Here is a 17588-nt window from a genome sequence, read left to right as displayed (position 1 = left end):
GCCAAATGGCTGACCCCTTTATGAAGCTGGGACTCACAACGGTGTAATGCTAAACCTTCTGCCTCTAATAAGAATAGACTTACTAAAGACATAGGCTTTCCCTTGAGGGTGGGATCTTGAGAGGATTGTCATGGAATAGGAAGAAGGGAGAGACAGCTTCAGACCAGCAAGGAGGATTTACAAAAACAGGCTGGCACAAGGCACTAACAGATTGGGAGAATTATCCAGTGTATCAGAAAGTTGAGAATGGGAGGAGAGCCCTGCGGGCGTGGCTCAGTGGTTGAGTGTTGACCTATGAACCAAGAGGTCACAGTTCGATTCTCTGTCAGGGCACATGCCTGGTTGCAGCTAGATCCCCAGTGAGGGGTGTGCAGGAGGCTGCAGATCAATGATTCTCTCTCACTGATGTTTCTATCTCTCTCTCTCCCTCTCCTTTTCTCTCTGAAATCAATTAAAAAATATATATATAAACAAAAACAAAGTATGGGAGGAGAGAAACAAAGATGACTCAGATTGGACGTTTAATGAGAAAGAAAAGGATGGGGTGGAACCTCTCCAGAGCCCACAGGGAGGCCAGGAGGATATGTGCTTGGGGAGGAGACATGCATTTAGGAAGAAGAGGACATGAAGGTAGGAGGGGGCTCAGTGAAGGGTCAGGGGTCTCAGAGCGGGCCAGTGAGAGGCTCTGGAAGAGGAGTTAGGGAGGCCCCCAGATGATCCAATTACCACTTATTCAGTTGGGCCCCAACACCATCCAGCTGGCGCGGCTCTCCGGGTTCTTGCGTGCCCAGGCTCCATTCTTCCCAGGCGGATTCTTCTGACTACAGGTCTGCGGGAGCACAAGCTTAAGGGTAGTGAGCTCCCACCCACCACAACCAGGTGGGCCTTTGCCAGAGACCCAAGATAGGCCCAGAGAGTTCAGCAAATCCACAAGACCTTGGGATCCCAAATATCACCCTTTAAGCCAATCACCCCCACAGGCCTGCTCTCAGCCCCGCCCATGGCAGGATAGGCCAATATCCTGGACTGCCACCCTACCCCTCCCTCCTTAGTCCCACCCCCATGGTGACCGCCCAGCTGGGCATCTGGCTGCCTGGGTGGCCACCAAGGAGCTGCAAGGTAGACGCTGCAGCATTGGCCAGGACCCCCCCTTCCCCCTACCCGAGCTGTGTGTTCATCGGCTGGTGCAGGTGTCCCCGCTGCTAGTCACACAGGGTCACTCGGCTGTGCAGGTAGAATGGCCAGTGTCACCTCCAGAGAGGCCCTGTTGGCCCGCAGGCCCCAGAGCAGCCAGTTGCTGACTGGACAGCAGTGAGGAGAGACAGCGTCACCCATTGCTAGGAGCCTCGGCTTGGGGTCCTCGGTGTGGATGGACAAACATTGATTTCCCTTTATGTGCTTGTAGATGCTGGGTCTCTTGCTGGGAACTTTGCATGCGTTATTTCATATCAGTCCTAGAAGAAAGACAATACTTTTGCCCGCTTCCTTTTCTTTTTTTAAAACTAGAGGCCTGATGCATGAAGATTCGTGCAAGAATGGGCCTTCCTTCCCCTGGCTGCCAGCACCGCCTTTGCTTCCCCCTCCCCACACTGCCCAGAGGCCCAGACTAGCTGGGGTGGTGAGGAAGGCCTGCATCAACGCCATGGTGACTGCACAAGCATCCCGTGGCCTATGGGCACCTACGTATGCAAATTAGCCCACAATCTTTGTTGGGTTAATTTGCATACTCACTCCTGATAGGTTGGTGGGTGTCACAAAGGTACGGTCAATTTGCATCTTTCACTTTTATTAGTGTAGATCATTTTTTAATTGATTTCAGAGAGAAGGGAGAGGGAGAGAGAGATAGAAACATCAATGATGAGAGACAATCATTGATTGGCTGCCTCCTGTATGCCCCCTACTGGAGGTTGAGCTGCTACTGGGCATGAGTCGATGCTCAACCACCAAGCTACATTGGCCAGGCAACATGGTTCAATTTTTACCTTGTCCGATTAAGGTGTTGCTCTAATGAGCATTGGTTCATTGAATCTTCACAACTAATCTGAGTAAAGACTATTATTTCTATTAATCAAATGAAGAAACCAAGGCTTAGATAGATGAAGACATCTGTTCAAGGTCACACAGCCAGGAAGTGGTCCATCAGACCCCTGAGCCCAGTGTCTTCTCTACCATGCTGCACTATCTCACAAAAATACAGCTTCATTCTCATACCTGAGCCAGCCACTCTGGAGAGAGAAGGACCCAGCTCAGCACAGAAGCCTTCCTCTTTTCCCTGGGCAATGGGCAGAAATAGGTCCATCACCTGATACCCTATCATTGCTATCTGCTTCCTGGATACTCTTGTTCCTGGAAAATGTCATGGGAGTGATGAGACATGCAATTTCCTGTCACCTCCCAATATCTTCCCCCATACTGTCCTAGGAGCTCAGGATCCAGGGCTGCCCTCCAACCTCAGGCTCAGCAGAGCTCTTTGCTGGCGTAGGGCAAGAGAGGGCAGCAGGTGTCTGAGGTCCTCAGCCCTCAGTTCTAGGCCAGCTTGGAAGAAAACTAGCCTGCTGAAACCCCAAGCTATTGGTCCAGCCCAGATGGGAAGGACAGACAAAAAGGGAGAGATGGCTGAGATGACAAAATGGAGGAAGTAGATAGACAAAGCTAGCATCCTAGAAGATGGATGAACAAAGCCAGAAGCCCCTTGGAGGTCATCCCATCATGCTTCTGCCTCCAAATTCATTGGTGCCCAAGCCTTTTAGACAATTAAAGGGTGGAGTGGAGGATGGCTGCGCTCACATTATAGGATCTTCCTGAGGATACTACCTGATCTTCCACCACCTTCTTCTCCTCTCTGGCCAGACAGACAAGAAGATGTGAGAGTCCCCAGAGAAGCATAGATGGAAAGGGTGTATGTAGATACTCACCAGGCAGATTGAGGGCTCCATCTCCAGTAAATAGCAGCAGCAGCAGCAGCAGCAGCAGCAAAAGCCACTGGCTGCCCATAGCTCTGCTGGTTGATGATCCTGGAGGGTACTGGAAAGCAGTCCTGGCCCAAACATCAGCTCCAAGATAGTGAGGCACTGCTGTCACTGGGGCCACCTCTCACCTGCCAGCTGAGTATACCACCCTGTCCCAGGTGTCCAGACTTTTTTCCCCAGGAGATCCCAGAGGGCTTCTCTGGAGTGAAACCAATGCTGATGGGAGGGGGATGGAGGATACAGTTTCCCCATCTGCTGCAATCAGTGGGTCTCTGGGGATGCCCATTCCAGTTGATGAATATCCCCAAGGTCCCTAATTGTCAGTCTTTGCTAAATAGCTGGGCAGAACTCTGGGCCTTCCAGCCTTCCCCTCTACCCAACACCAGGGAACCTGAGTCTCAGTGATGTGGCTGATTTCATCGGCCTCCCCACTCCTGGGCTGAGAGCAGGCCATTTGATCTTAGAGCTGGAAACCAATCTCATCCTCTCCCCATTGCACGGATGGGGAAAGCAGAAAACAAGGCCCAGTGACTTGCCTAAGGACCAGAATCCTGTCCTCCAACATATCTCTTCCTGTTGCCCATGACTGCCACAGCTTTCTCAGACTCTCTGCATTGCCTAAGTCTGGAACCTGCTATGGCTGTAAATGGTGTTTGGTTTGGAAGTCCCAAGAGGCCTCGCAGGTCACAGGTTCCCCACCAGACTTCATTAACCTGGCCCACAAACTCTTCCTGCTGTCTTCCAGTAAGCTTCAGTGCTCCACTCCTCTAGCAAGCCTGCCAGGACCCACAGTGGGCCCAGTCATTCTCCATTCCCCAAGATGGAGCTTCCTGTACCTGCATGACTTGGTCAGCCATGACCCCATTAGACTAGAATTCCTCAGAATGAGGACAAGTCTCTACTGCCTTCAGACAGAGTGGGTAAGACTGTCTCCTGCATCAGGTAGGGGCTCCCAATTAACAAATTTTAGGTCTCTAAGCACATGAATTATATCTTTACCATTTAGTCACAGTTATGTAGGGTGCAGATTCTCTCTCCCATTAGACTGGAAGCTCTGGAGGGCAGTCAGTGACTTTCCCATCAGACAAACAGGCTTTTGAGGGACAAGATCTGTCTTGCCCATCAGACCTGGGGCAAGGTTGCTCCAAGGTGTTGGAGATCCATAAATAAGACACATTGATCTCAAAATAAAACTTTATTGTCAATACACAGATGCCTGGCCTTACTGGCCTCAGCTTTCTCCTCTTAGTTCTTGGACCCACGGAGGCCCCATCTAGTTCTGGCCTAGAGCAGGGGGCTAGGGATGCCCCTACTTAGGCCAAATCCTGGCTGCCTTGGCCAGCACCTTCTTGCTCTAGGGCTCCCACTCTCATCCAGCGTCCTTCTCCATCCTGGCTCCTCTGGACCTGGAGCTCACAAGCACAGGCCCTAGAGAGGCCACCACCTCCATAGCTCCAGGCATCACCCCAGGTGTAAGGGAGAGGATGGGCTCAGGGCAGGCTAAGCCAAGTCATGCTTGGGATGCAGGAAGATGCAGCAGCTGGGCGTGTGTGCACAGGCCCCTTGGCTCCCCTCCTGCCCTCTCAGCGGCTGCTCCTCTTCTTTTTAGTTAAATTTGTGGTAGATTCCTGAACCTGCAAACCAAGAGGTCTTGTCAATACCCTATCCTGCCATGGCAGATGCTCCTTACCCACCTCCTCTAGCTTCAAGGGTGCCCCATCGAGGCCTCCCAAGGAAGTCCTTCATATGTCTAGCCTGCCTAGTATCCTCTCTGAGCTTGGAAGCCCAGGCTGTGGAGCTTTACAGTCACAGTCAGATGGTGTGGGAAGCAGAAACTAATGTGGGTGTGTGCCTTTTTCTCCCCAGAGGCTTCCTCCTAAACAGGACCCAGGGGTCCTTTGCCATCAGTGGGCGTAAGTATCTGCCACTAAGCAGGAACTGAGCTGGCTCAAGCCTCTCTAAGAAAGGGTAGGTTTGAGGGCACTAGAATCAGAAGTGGCTCAATGAGAGGAATCTGACGGGTTTCCCGGGCCTCTTAAAGAAGGAAAGGTGGAACCTAATCAGATTGGCAGATCTGCCGTGACTGCTGGGGCTAGGAGTCTGGGGGGCGGGCCTTGGAACAGACAAACTTGGACTAATTCCTCAGAGGCTGGGCTGGGCTGGGCTGGGGAGGGTGACGGGGTGAGCACAGATCGGGTAGGAGAGGGAAACGGCACCTTTTCCCTGTGGACGAGCGCAGTGATCAAGTCTTGCTGGCTAGTCATCTCACGGAGGTCCATGGAGGACTTGCTCTCCATGGACTGGGTCTTTGACAAGTGTCTGTTCAATAGCTCCTCCTCCTGCTCCTGGTTGAAGCGGATGGAGCGTACTTCCTCCACTATCCTGGGGGCGGAGGGGTGAGCACGTTCAGGGTAGGTGGAAAAGGAGCAGTCCTCCCACCTGTTCCCTGGTGTCCTCCCCCTTCACCCTCCCTTTTCACGCTGATAGAGCTCCAGGCCAAGCCGGGAAGTCTGGATTCCAGCTCCTCCAAAAGGCTGGAGAACCATGGGCAAGTCACTTAATCTCTCTGGGCCTCAAGGACCACATTATAAAATGGTGAGGACATAAAGGCAGAAGAATCTGAGGCTCTGCTCAGCCCTAACTCACGGGACTCGGGGGTACCCCCAGTACCCGCCCTACGCCCTACGTGTTGAGCTCATCTCGGATCTCTTTGTACTGCATCAAGTTCTCCTGTATTGCCTCCAGCACCAAACAAAAGTTGTCGCAAGCGCTTTCCGAGAGGTTGGACAGGGGGCCCCCCACAAGAGGCTCTTGGGGAAGGCCAGACATCTCCAAACGGGCCACCTCGCAGTGCACCAGCGGCAGGTCCTTATTCCCGTACTGCTCCACATCTTCTCTCTGGGGAAGGGGAAATGGAGAGGGGACAGACAGCTCAGCCAGCATGCCCTGCCCCAGCCCCTTCCTTCTTGGCTTCAGAAAAGATGAGTCTCTTAGGACACCAGGATTCTAATGTCCCTCATTTCAGCTTCAACCAATCTTAGCCTTCTTGCTCCTGCTAAATCCTACCCAGCAAACTTCTAAAGCCCATCTACTCTCAAGTCAAAGCCCAGTGACTTCAACATTGTGGGAAGTACTACACCATTCACCTCCCCAACCCTTTGGAGGTTCTAACCCTGACTAAATAATACTGTAGCTAACATTTAGTGAGTTCTTAGTATGTGTTAAGTACTGTTCATTTACACATGCCATTCTCATAATAGTACTTTGAGGTAAGTACTATCATTATTCCCATTTTACAGAAGAAGAAATCGAGGCTTAGATTGGTTAAATGCCCTAAGGTCACCCAGTCTACTAGGTTTGAGTTGCCATAGAAATAAAACATCTAGGAAATCCACAGCCCTCAGAAGCCCCAGTTGGTGAATTGGCACTCAAGGTGGGAAATGATGCCTCTGGGTCTCAGGCTTGGCTTTCTCCAGGCACTTGAATGTGTGAGCACACACACACATACCCCTATGCTCAAGTCAGCACTCATACATACACTCCCTCTCCTCCCTCTGCCCTCCCCATCTCACTCACCTCACTGAAGTTTATTATTTTTTCCTGTTGTCCCTGCTCTCCTGCCTTCATCATTAGCTCTAGGTTGGTTGTCACCACGACGACCAACAGGTTGATGCCAATAAGGGCACCGATAGTGATGAAGGTGACAAAGTAGAAGGCACCCGCAACCTCCATTGCATAGTCCCTGGTCTTCGTCCTGGAGATGGCAGGTAGGGGTCCTGTCACCGCCCTGGCCCTTTGAGCTGTTTCCTCATCTATGAAATGGGGAAATTATCTCAAGGCCTACCAGGACTTCTGCTGCCTCACTGCTATTGTGAGATCCAATGCCTACTTCTAATTGTCGCAGCAGCTGCTCTTTATTGAACATCTGCTGTACTGCCAGACAGCAGGGTCCTCTACCCACCCCTGCAAGGTGGGGATTTGTACATTAGCATTATCAAGTTTAACCTATTGGTTATACTCTTTCTTATTATAAAAGATAATTCAAGCTCATTATAGAAAGAGCAGAAAGAAAATATACAGGAAAAATCCCACCTACTGTTAATACCTATTGTAAATATCCCATAAAATATTTCCCCTCTCTCTCCCTCTCTCTCTCTCTCTCTCTCTCCCCCCCCCCCCCGTGTGTGTGTGTGTGTGTGTGTGTGTGTGTGTGTGTACTATGCCAGGTTCTATGCTAAGAGATTTATATTGATCCTCACAGCAATCCATGACATAGCTAATATTGTATTGTAATCCTCAATTGACAGATAAGAAAACTGAGGCTTAGAAAAGTAATTTGCCCAAGGTCATATGGCTAGTGTGGTAAAGACTCAAAAGCCCAGTCCACCTTTATTGCACACTCTGTGGTTTCTCTACTACCTAAATCATAATGGATAATGACAGTAGAATCCCTTTACCAATTGAGCTTCTACTCTCACATGAAGGGGATAAAAAGATATCATCAGTGGGCTCAAATCCCTGGAGTGGACTGGAAACAAATATGGTTTAGTCTTAATGGGGCAAAGGACAGAACCCAGGCAGCCATCTGTGGCCAAACGTGACCTTGGGCAGTGAGTCTAAGAATCCTATCTAATAAAAGAGTAATATGCAAATTGACCATCACTCCAGTACACAAGATGGCTGCCCCCATGTGGACACAAGATGGCTGCCACAAGATGGCCTATAGGGGAGGGTAGTTGGGAGGGACCAGGCCTGCAAGGGAGGGAAGTTGGGGAGATCAGGCCTGCAGGGGAGGGCAGTTAGGGGTGACCAGGCCTGCCAGGGAGGGCAGTTAGGGGTGACCAGGCCTGCAGGGGAGGGCAGTTAGGGACAAACAGGCTGGCAGGGGAGCAGTTAGGCATCAATCAGGCTAGCAGGGGAGTGGTTAGGGAGTGATCAGGCTGGCAGGCAGAAGTGGTTGGGGGAATCAGGAAGGCACGCAGGCGAGCAGTTGGGAGCCAGCAGTCCTGAATTGTGAGAGGGATGTCCGACTGCCCGTTTAGGCCCAATCTAGGTAGGATCAGGCCTAAACGGGCAGTCGGACACCCCTCAAGGGGTCCCAGATTGGAGCGGGTGCAGGCTGGGCTAAGGGACACACGCCCCCATGCACGAATTTCGTGCACCGGGCCTCTAGTAAATGAAATGAAACCCTAAGTTCCCAGGAGTCCAGGCAGTTTGATAGGCTCCAATGTGGGCTGGGAGGCTGCCCTAAAGCTCTAGTGCAACCAATAGACAGCTCCCGTGCCCAAGGCCTGCCAACCCGGCTGTTTAGCATGATGGGAGAAATATCCATGAATAGGCCTGTGGTGGGACTTTGATTGTGTGAAGTTTCAAGGAGACAAGGCTTCAAGTAGTCCACAAACCCAGAGGCCCCAAACTCAGGGATCTCTTTCCCTTCTTTAAAGCCCCGACACCCCTTTCCTGCTGGGCCATCCTCATCCCCAGCCCTGGAGCTCCACACCCACCTGGAGCCCTTTCCCCTCTCCAGTCAGTATTTTGTTTCATGAGAGCCCAGCCCCTGCCTTGCCTGGATGGGCTGGGGGATCAGAAGCCTCACAGGGACTCACTGAAAGTCATTGTAGATATCCACCCAGCCATCTTGGGTGATGCAGATGAAGAGGGTGTACAGGGCAACCTGCATGTTCTGGAAATGCGTGGGCACGAATGCACCAAAGAGAGTGACCCCAAACACGGAGAACACCTGCCAGAGAGACCGAAGAGCCGTCTGACTTCACACAAGAGCCTTGGAGACAGCACATACAAATGAACGCTGCCAAGGGAATCACAGGGATTTGGGCCCATAAGCCTCTCCTCTTCTCCAGACACCCCTGTATCCCCAATGACCCATGGCCTGTTCAGGGAAGGGGAGTGGCTGGGGTGGGGGAGGACTGACCAGCATGAAGAAGAGGATGAGGGCCAAGATATTGGCCATGTCAGGCACCGACTGCAGGATGACGCGAATGATCCGGGCCAGGGGCTCCACAGCCATGCACACATGCACGAGACGAAGGACCCTGTAGCAGAGCCTCTCAGAGATGCCCCTCAGCCCTTCCCAGACCCCTCCTCCTCACTGCCACCCTACCTGTCCAGATAGGCAGAACTATCCCCAGTTGGTAAAGCCCCCCATCTCTTTCCCAGGGTCCAGGCAGGTCCCCCTCTTTTCTCCAGAGTTTCCAGCTCACCTGAGGGTGTAGGTGATAGAGATGACATTGAGTTCATTGATGAAGAACCCCAGGAGCAAGATAAAGATGATAAGGAAGTTGAGGATGTTCCAGCCGTCCTGGGGGGTGGGGTGGGCCAGCCCCAGCGGGGTCTGTCAGGCCCAGCCCATGGAGACATCCTGTGTCTGCCTTCCCCACCCCCCAAGGATGAGGGGATCGATGTTCTTCTCACAGCAGGGCCAGTCATCTGCCATTCACTGTTGTTACTCATTCTGTTGCCCACAAAACATGCCACCCAATAGGCATGCACTTGCTGTCTCATACATGTGTCAACAGCCAAGTGCAGTCTCAGAGACACACAGTGTATGGTTGCACATACATACAAGCTAGTTCCTAAGCGGAGCACCCCCCTTAGTTAGTGCACTGCTGAAAATGGCCTTGCCCTACAGTTAAGTGACAAGAGAGTGTTTGGATGCCCCAGCCTTTGTGTGACACACACTCCAATTAATAATGAAAGGAAAATAAATACTAATAAAAACATTAAAGACCACTGCTTCAGTAGACAGTTCAGAGGTGAACTAGCTCTCACTGTATAAGAGAGACAGGAAATTTTTACAAGCCCTTTGTCCAATAAGGCACAAACTCATCTAGGAGTGGGGATGGGGGAAGGAAGCTCACAGAGATGAAAATTCAAGCACAACTACTAAAGAGGGGAATTTGCTCTATCTAACAAACAATATGTGCATTGACCTTTTGACCAGCGATCCCACTTCTAGACACCTGACCCACAGAAACTCTAGTTCAAGTACAAAACGACATTTGTATAAGGTTGAAAACAACCAAAGTGTCCGGCAATTGGGCCCTGGTTGAATAAACTATTACACATTCATTCATTGGAGTAGTACCGTTTAGCCATAAAAAAAGAAAAAAAAAGAAAAGTAAAAGATCTTCATGTACTGACATAGAAAGTTTGCCAGGATCCATTAAGTGACAAAAGCAAAGTGCAGCCCTAGCTGATAGAGAGGGGTCCCTGGCTGGTTTGGCTCAGTGGATAGAGCATTGGCCTTCAGACTGAAGGGTCCCTGGCTGGATTCCAGTCAAGGGCACATGCCTGGGTTGCGGGCTCAATCCCCATTAGAGGGCATGCAGGAGGCAGCCGATCAATGATTCTCTCTCATCATTGATGTTTCTATCTCTCTCTCCCTCTCCCTTCCTCTCTGAAATCAATAAAACTATATTTAAAAAAATAAAAAAAGCAAAATGCAGAACAGTGACAATAGTATGTTACTGTTAGGAAAGGGAGGACTAAAAATATATACTTGTTTGCTTATGATTGCAAAATAAACAGAGGAAGGATAAGCAAGAGACTATAAATATACAAAGATTACCTAGAGAGAGTGGGGGTGGAGAGAAAGGGATGAAAGGGAAGAAATAAAAGCAAGAATTCTGTGTACTTTTCAATATAGTTTTGACCAATATGTATCTGCACTAAATATTTTTTAAACTGTTTTTTTTAAAAAATATATTTTATTGATATTTTACAGAGAGGAAGGGAGAGGGATAGAGATTTAGAAACATCAATGAGAGAGAAACATCGATCAGCTGCCTCCTGCACACCTCCTACTGGGGATGTGCCCGCAACCCAGGTACATGCCCTTGACCAGAATCGAACCCGGGACCCTTGAGTCTGCAGGCCGACGCTCTATCCACTGAGCCAAACCGGTTTCGGCTAAACTGTTTTTTAATGAAAAAAATGTTCTTAAATTTCTTGGGTATCTAGTGGTTAGATGCCAGGAATGTTGCTAAACATCCTACAATGCATGGGCAGTCCCCATAACAAAAAAGCATCCAGGCCTAACTGTCATTATTGTAGTGCTGAGGTTGAGAAACCCTGGTTTATGGGACAAGCAGAATGGCTTGAAGGAACACAAGATCCTCATGCTTGCTTCAAGTCTCCCGTGCTAAGAAACTCTGGAACAAATCCCTAAGTGTTTTTGAAAGAAACATCAGGAAGATGAAAGAGGAGTGTTCCCTCCTAGTCAATAGATGTCTGCCTGCATCATAGAACTAGTTCTGAAAAAGCAGTGCAGGGAAATATTCACAAAACCAAGGTATCTGAGATATGTCATTACGAACCATCCTATTCTTTTTTTAAAAATTGATTTCAGAGAGGAAAGGAGAAGGAGAGAGAGATAGAAACATCAATGATGAGAGAAATGGAGCCCACAACCCGGGCATATGCCCTGACCGGGAATTGAACCATGACCTCCTGGTTCATAGGTAGATGCTCAACCACTGAGTCACACCAGCCAGGCTCTTTTTTCTATTAATAGGCATCCTTGCAAGTGTTGTTTGCCCAAAGCAGTCTTTAAGACATTCAGACTTCACAATTTTTGTTCTAGATTCTACATTCTGTGTTCTATGAAGTGAAACCTCTAACCAATTGAAAGCTTAGCCCTGGCCGGTTTGGCTCAGTGGATGGAGTGTCGGCCTGCGAACTGAAAGGTCCCAGGTTCGATTCCAGTCAAGGGCACATGCCTGAGTTGTGGGCTCGATCCCTAGTGGAGGACTTGCAGGAGGTAGCTGATCCAGGATTCTCTCTCATCATGGATGTTTCTCTCTCTCTCTCCCTCTTCCTTCCTCTCTGAAATCAATAAAAATATATTAAAAAACAAACAATTGAAAGCTTATAATTCGAATTGGTTGTTCTAGTAACTATATTTAAATGATACTTCCTTTTTATGAGAGGGTTCTTTTTTTGGTAGTTTTTTTGTAAGCCTCTTCTCAAACATGCCCAAAGGCAAATAAATCCCTTGGCTTCTGAAGTCCTATTTAAACAAAGAGTTTGATTTAATGTAGCTTTCAAACCTATTCCCCAGATACAGCTTCTCAATATTCTCCAGAACAGGGATCAGCCAACTCTAGTCTGGGGCAAATCTGGCCAGCAGCTCTTTTTTTGTAAAACCCTCAGGCTAAGAATGGTTGTTGTTGTTTTTTTTTAATGGTAGGGGCGGGGAGGAGATCAAAAGAATAATATTTGCATGGTGACACATGCAAATTATATGAAGTTCAAATTTCAATGTCCTTGAATGAGATTATTGGAGCACAGCCATGTTCATTCACCTATGTGCTGTCTATGGCTTCTCTGTGCTCCCACAACCGAGATGAGTGTTTGCAACAGAGACGAGGGCCCACAAAGCTTAAAATCTTTATCTGGCTCTTGATAGAAAAAGTTTGTTGACTCCTACTCTTGAACCCTATAAATGAAGGTAAATGCTCTCAGTCTCATTTCCTATATAAGGACATCAAGGTTTTCCCAGGATCACAGAATGGGGGAAGGCTGGAGCAGAGACTGGAACCCAGGGAAGCTGCCCTTCTAAGAATAAGTTACTATATTGGACATCTTAGGAGTCTCTCTCTCTCTCTCTCTCTCTCTCTCTCTCTAACACACCCACACACACCCACACACACACACACACTTCTCAATCTTCAGGTCCAGGAGCACAGGGATGGGGACTGGATGGGGTACAGTTCCTAAGGAGGGGTAGGGGCAATGGCAGGGAGGGCCCAGGATCTCACCTTCCAGAAAATCCAGAAGCCATTTAACCAGCCAAGGAGAACCTCACAGATAAGGATTGTCAGCACAATGTCATCTATGGTAGAGAACAACTCATAGTGTCTCTACATGGAAGACAGAGAAAAAGAGAGGGACAGAGAGGTCAGTGGAGTGCGGGACTGGGCAGGGCCAGGGAGAGAGGACATCCTGGGGGGAGGGAAGGCCCATATTCCTGCTGCTCTTCATCCTCAGCATCTTTGTAGCTCATTTATTTTATTTTATATTTTTTAAAATATATTTTTGTTTACTTCAGAGAGGAAGGGAGAGGGAGGGAGAGAGAGATAGAAACATCAATGATGAGAGAGAATCATTGATCGGTTGCCTGCACGCCCCCTGATTGGGGATGGAGCCCGCAACCCAGGCATATGCCCTTGACAGGAATCGATCCCCAGGACCCTTCAGTCCATAGGCCAACACTTTATCCACTGAGCCAAACCGACTAGGGATGTAGCTCCTTTAGAGCACACTTTGTATGTACATGCCAGGCATCTTGCTAAGACCACACATACATAATTTTGCTTTCCTGTCACCATCATCCTAAAACGTAGGCTGTATTCTCATCTTACAGATGAGAAATGAGTGGTGCCCAAGGTCAGACAGCAGTGAAGATTGTTGTCTAGCCCTGGCAGGTGAGACTCGGTTGGATGTCATCCAGCGCACCAAAAGGTTGCCAGTTCAATTCCCAGTCGGGGCACAATTCTGGGTTGCAGGCTCAATCCCTGGTAGGGGGCATGCAGGAGGCAGCCGATCAAAAGTTCGCTCTCACATCAATGTTTCTCTCTCTCTCCCTCTCCCTTCCTCTCTCTCTAAAAATCAATTTTTTTAAAAAGAAGATTGTTGTCTGACTACAAACCTTTGCTCCCCTAGAGTAAGGATACTTGGCAAAGGGAGACTGGGGGAGGCAGAACTGGCTCCAGAATTGGGAGGAAAAGCCCTACCCCTGAGATAGAAGATACCAAGTTCTATCCTTTCCTCTCTGATTCTCCCAACCACTCTTGTTGCCCAGCTCCCAAATCCCCCAGGCCAGCCTGACCAAGCTCCTGAGTACCTACTCCAGGACATGTTCCCTGGTGAATGCAACGTGGCCAGATGACTTGATGACTGAATTCTGTTTAAACCCCAACTCATTTTCACCCAAACTAGATACTACTCCCTTAGCTCCCACTAAGCTGTGACACCACTATAGTCTGTGACCCTATGAATAGCTCCCAGCCCCCTGACTCTACCCTGGCAGTTACCAAAGTCACCTGGACTCTTCCCTTTCTTCACTTCCATGGCCAATAGACTCTGCCCCAAGGCTCGCTGCCACACATGAAAGCCTCTTGCTACCACACCTTGCGACCACCCCCATCCACCAGCTGGGCAGAGCTTCTTAAACCCAGATGAGAGGTTAAGTTTATGGGTTCCAAATTCCCAAAAAGCATCATGGGCCAGGGATGTCTGCCCATAACAAGGAAGAGCTTTCTGTCCCCTCAGTTCCACCCCACTGGCCACTGAAGGCAATAGGCTCCCCTATTTATAGAAAGAATTTCCTAAATAGTCCTCCTGCCTTCTCCAAGTCATGGGCATCTATGTCTAAATCAGAGTTGCCTTCTCTACCACTAGACCTCCATAGTTCCCCATGACCTGCGGGGTAAGGTTCAAACTAGTCTGGCATTCACAGGCCTCTAGGATTCGACCTCCATGACACATATCCTATACCAGTGCTTTTAACATTTTTGACTAGGACCCATAATAAGAAATCTATTTTACATCTTACAACTCTCTCTCTCTCTCTCTTTCTTTCTCTCTCTCTCTCTCTCTCTCTCTCTCTCTCTCTCTCTCTCACACACACACACACACACAGAGACAATTTCTATTTAATTCTTTTTCATCCTGCTATTTCATCCTATATCACAATGTTAGTATCTGCAATCTGAATTGATTTCATGATCCATCAATGTGTGTGATCTACCTCCCCATCTACTCATTCTCCAAATCTAGCAATAGGGTTTCTGTTAATACCATATCAAGGTCATGAGAGCTAAATCCAGGGGATACTTCAGAGTCCTTACTGCCTTGTCTCTTAGCCACATCTGCCATTGTACCTGCTCCCCTGAGCGTACACTGTCCTGGGTTTCCTCCTACTCCTCTGGCACGCCTTCTCCTCAGTCTCCCTTGCACCTCCTCTTCCACTTTCTGCCCTTTACTTGCAGGTTCTCCTCTAGAGCTCTGCGTTGGCCTTTTCTCACTCAATTCTCTCTCCCCAGGCAACCTCATCAATTCCTTTAGCTTCGGCAACTATCCACCCAGATGCTGGCAACTCTCATGTCACCACCTCCATCCCAGTGCTCTCTGAGGCATTTCAGAGTTGACCTCTAACCCCTCACTATCTCTGTGTGGATATTGCATGGGCACCGCAGACACTACACAACTCAAACTGAACTCAGCATCCTCCCCAAACCTGCTCATCCTGTCCCCATGTCCCAACAAAAAGCACCAGAAACATAACTTCTTGCTCTCCCTTTCTGTGTGTACGTGAGATGGGGACAGATGTTAAATGAAGCAGCACTTGTCAGTGCTCACTAAGTGCTTGCTATAAAGTAAATCAATCTAGAAGGCCCATGGATCCGACTCCTAGGGAACTTCAGATGCATGTGACCTCTTTTTACCTACTGCCATTAGCCTGCTCCAAGCCCCATCAGCTTTCACCTGAACATCTCCAACATGATCTTGCCTGCTTCACTGTTTCCCATTCTTGATACTCTCCCTTCTGTAGCCCTCACTGTGGCAGGCAGGGTAAGTTTTATAATGTGCCTGGTCATGTCACTTCCATGCTTTAAACTCTTCCCTGGCTTTCCAATGACATAGGATAAAGGCCACCCTCCTTGACATAACTTAAAGGCCCTGCCCCTGACCACCTTTCTGAACTCATCAGTCACCACATTGGACACTTAAAAATATTGATTTTTAAATAGCACAATCCATGTATATTGTATATTCCTTGTAAGAAAAAAGCATGAAACCAGTGTCACACTGGACTTCAAGTTGGACACATAGAACACACATGCTATTTCTCCTGCCCCCAAATACTCTTCCTCACGTCTCTCTGCCTGGCCAACTCATTCTACTCATTCTTTATTCTCTGCTTAAGTGTCCCTTTCTCCAGGAAGCCTTTCTCATTTCATCAGGTTTGATGCCTTCTCCATGTGCTCTGACACTCAGGCATTTATAATGACATGTTTGTGTGTAAGACAGAACTGCATCTGTTGTGTTCATACCTGGAACCCTAGCACTGAGTACAGTGCATGGCACAGAGCGATTCTCTCTCAGTGACTAGTGATTAAAATGGGATACCTTTGCCCTAGCCGTTGTGGCTAAGTTGGTTGGGCGTCCTCCCAAGCACTAGGAGATTGCTAATTCCATTCCCAGTCAAGGATACATGTCCAGGTTGCAGGCTCGATCCCCAGTGCAGGAGGCAGCCGATCAATATTGCACTCTCACATCGATGTTTCACTTGTTCTCTCCTTCTCCCTTCCTCTCTCTAAAAATCCACTAAAAAAAAAAAATCTTATAAATAAATAAATAAAAATGGGATACCCTTCCCTACAAGGCATCTGTTTGCCTGCCTCTACTCACACCATTTTTTTCCTGCCCTTCCTGTACAAATGCAATGTGTTCCTCAAAGCTGGGCCCCCTCCACCACAATGTCTTCCTTTATCTCTAGACCACTGGAAGGTCAGTGCTGGCAGGCCTTGAAGAGCAGCCAATCCAATCATCGTGGACAGAGGAGGAGCCTGAGGCCCAGAGAGGGAAGTGCCTTACCCAGGTCCCCATTAGGTCAGTGGGTGCAAAGGTCAGGCTAGAGTCCCACCTGGCCAAGGACGTAGTTGGTGCGGAGCGCGATGGTGATGGCATTGACCACCAGCAGCGTGGCCAGCAGCAGCTGAAACGCCCAGTGTCGGAGCAGCTGCTTGACATACATTCGAGTGAAGAACTCCTGCATTTCCCAGGCATCCTGGGAGAGGGCGAAGGACCTTCCTTCAGGCAGGTATCACCGTAGGAGGCCTCTGCCTGGATGTTTGCTCTCAGTGAATGGGGTTCTCTGAGGAAGGCCACTCTGGGGGAAAGGGGCTTAAGAGGGAATCATGGTATGGGGTATCAGTGTAGAGGTCACTACCTAAATGGCCCACTGCTGGGGGATCTTTGTCAGAGTCATTACAAGGGAGACTCTTTTAGGATCTCTGTTGGTAGGAGACTGTCATTATAGAGGGGTTCCTTGGGGGGGGGGGCAGTTCTAACATATCATGGGGGGTTGCCTGCAGGCATTACTGCTGGGGAGTGTCCTCTGGAAGGACGTTTAGAAGGCAAAAGGAACAGAGTGATTATGAGGCTTGTTGCCACCTGGGCACAGCTGCAGAAGGGTCCCTGTGGGTGAGGTTGGACCACCTTGTCCTTACCTTTCTGTTAATGATGTCTCCGCGGTCGATGAGCACTTGCTCCTCTGGCCAGAAGTAGGGATCACGAGGGGACCTCTGCAAGGGCGAGGAGAGGGCCCATCAGCGCAGCCCCGACCCCTCTGGGCCCAGCACAGTCCTCCTGTGTCCCACCCGATCCTGGGATGCCCAGATTAAATGGTAGAGCCAGGCAGAGGTCATCTACCATGATACTCATAGACTTGATAGTCCTTCGCTGCCATCTGTTATCCGTCATAGTTGCTCAGTCTCCTCCTACTCTTCAAAGAAACTTTATTCCATGCGGTCTTGCTCCCCCTCGTGGTGATATCATAGAGGCCTCTGTGACTCCAGCCATTTGCATTCCACC

The 17588-nt window shown here is 49.2% G+C and overlaps 1 protein-coding gene across 1 annotated transcript; it reads right to left on the bottom strand.

The window, feature by feature from the left end:
• Positions 1 to 733: 733 nt before the first annotated feature.
• CATSPER4 (cation channel sperm associated 4) lies at positions 734 to 17477 on the bottom strand (the record flags this gene model as incomplete). Its single annotated transcript, XM_080657100.1, has 11 exons — positions 734 to 829; positions 5186 to 5351; positions 5656 to 5867; positions 6546 to 6723; positions 8576 to 8709; positions 8902 to 9022; positions 9191 to 9288; positions 12749 to 12850; positions 16639 to 16782; positions 17225 to 17299; positions 17427 to 17477. 11 exons carry the CDS (start codon positions 17475 to 17477, stop codon positions 734 to 736), a joined length of 1377 nt encoding a protein of 458 aa, XP_080513226.1.
• Between the last annotated feature and the right edge of the window lie 111 nt (positions 17478 to 17588).

Source organism: Plecotus auritus (genome assembly GCF_963455305.1).
Source record: "Plecotus auritus genome assembly, chromosome: 2".
Taxonomy (NCBI): domain Eukaryota; kingdom Metazoa; phylum Chordata; class Mammalia; order Chiroptera; family Vespertilionidae; genus Plecotus; species Plecotus auritus.
This window is presented reverse-complemented; position numbering and strand designations above follow the sequence as displayed.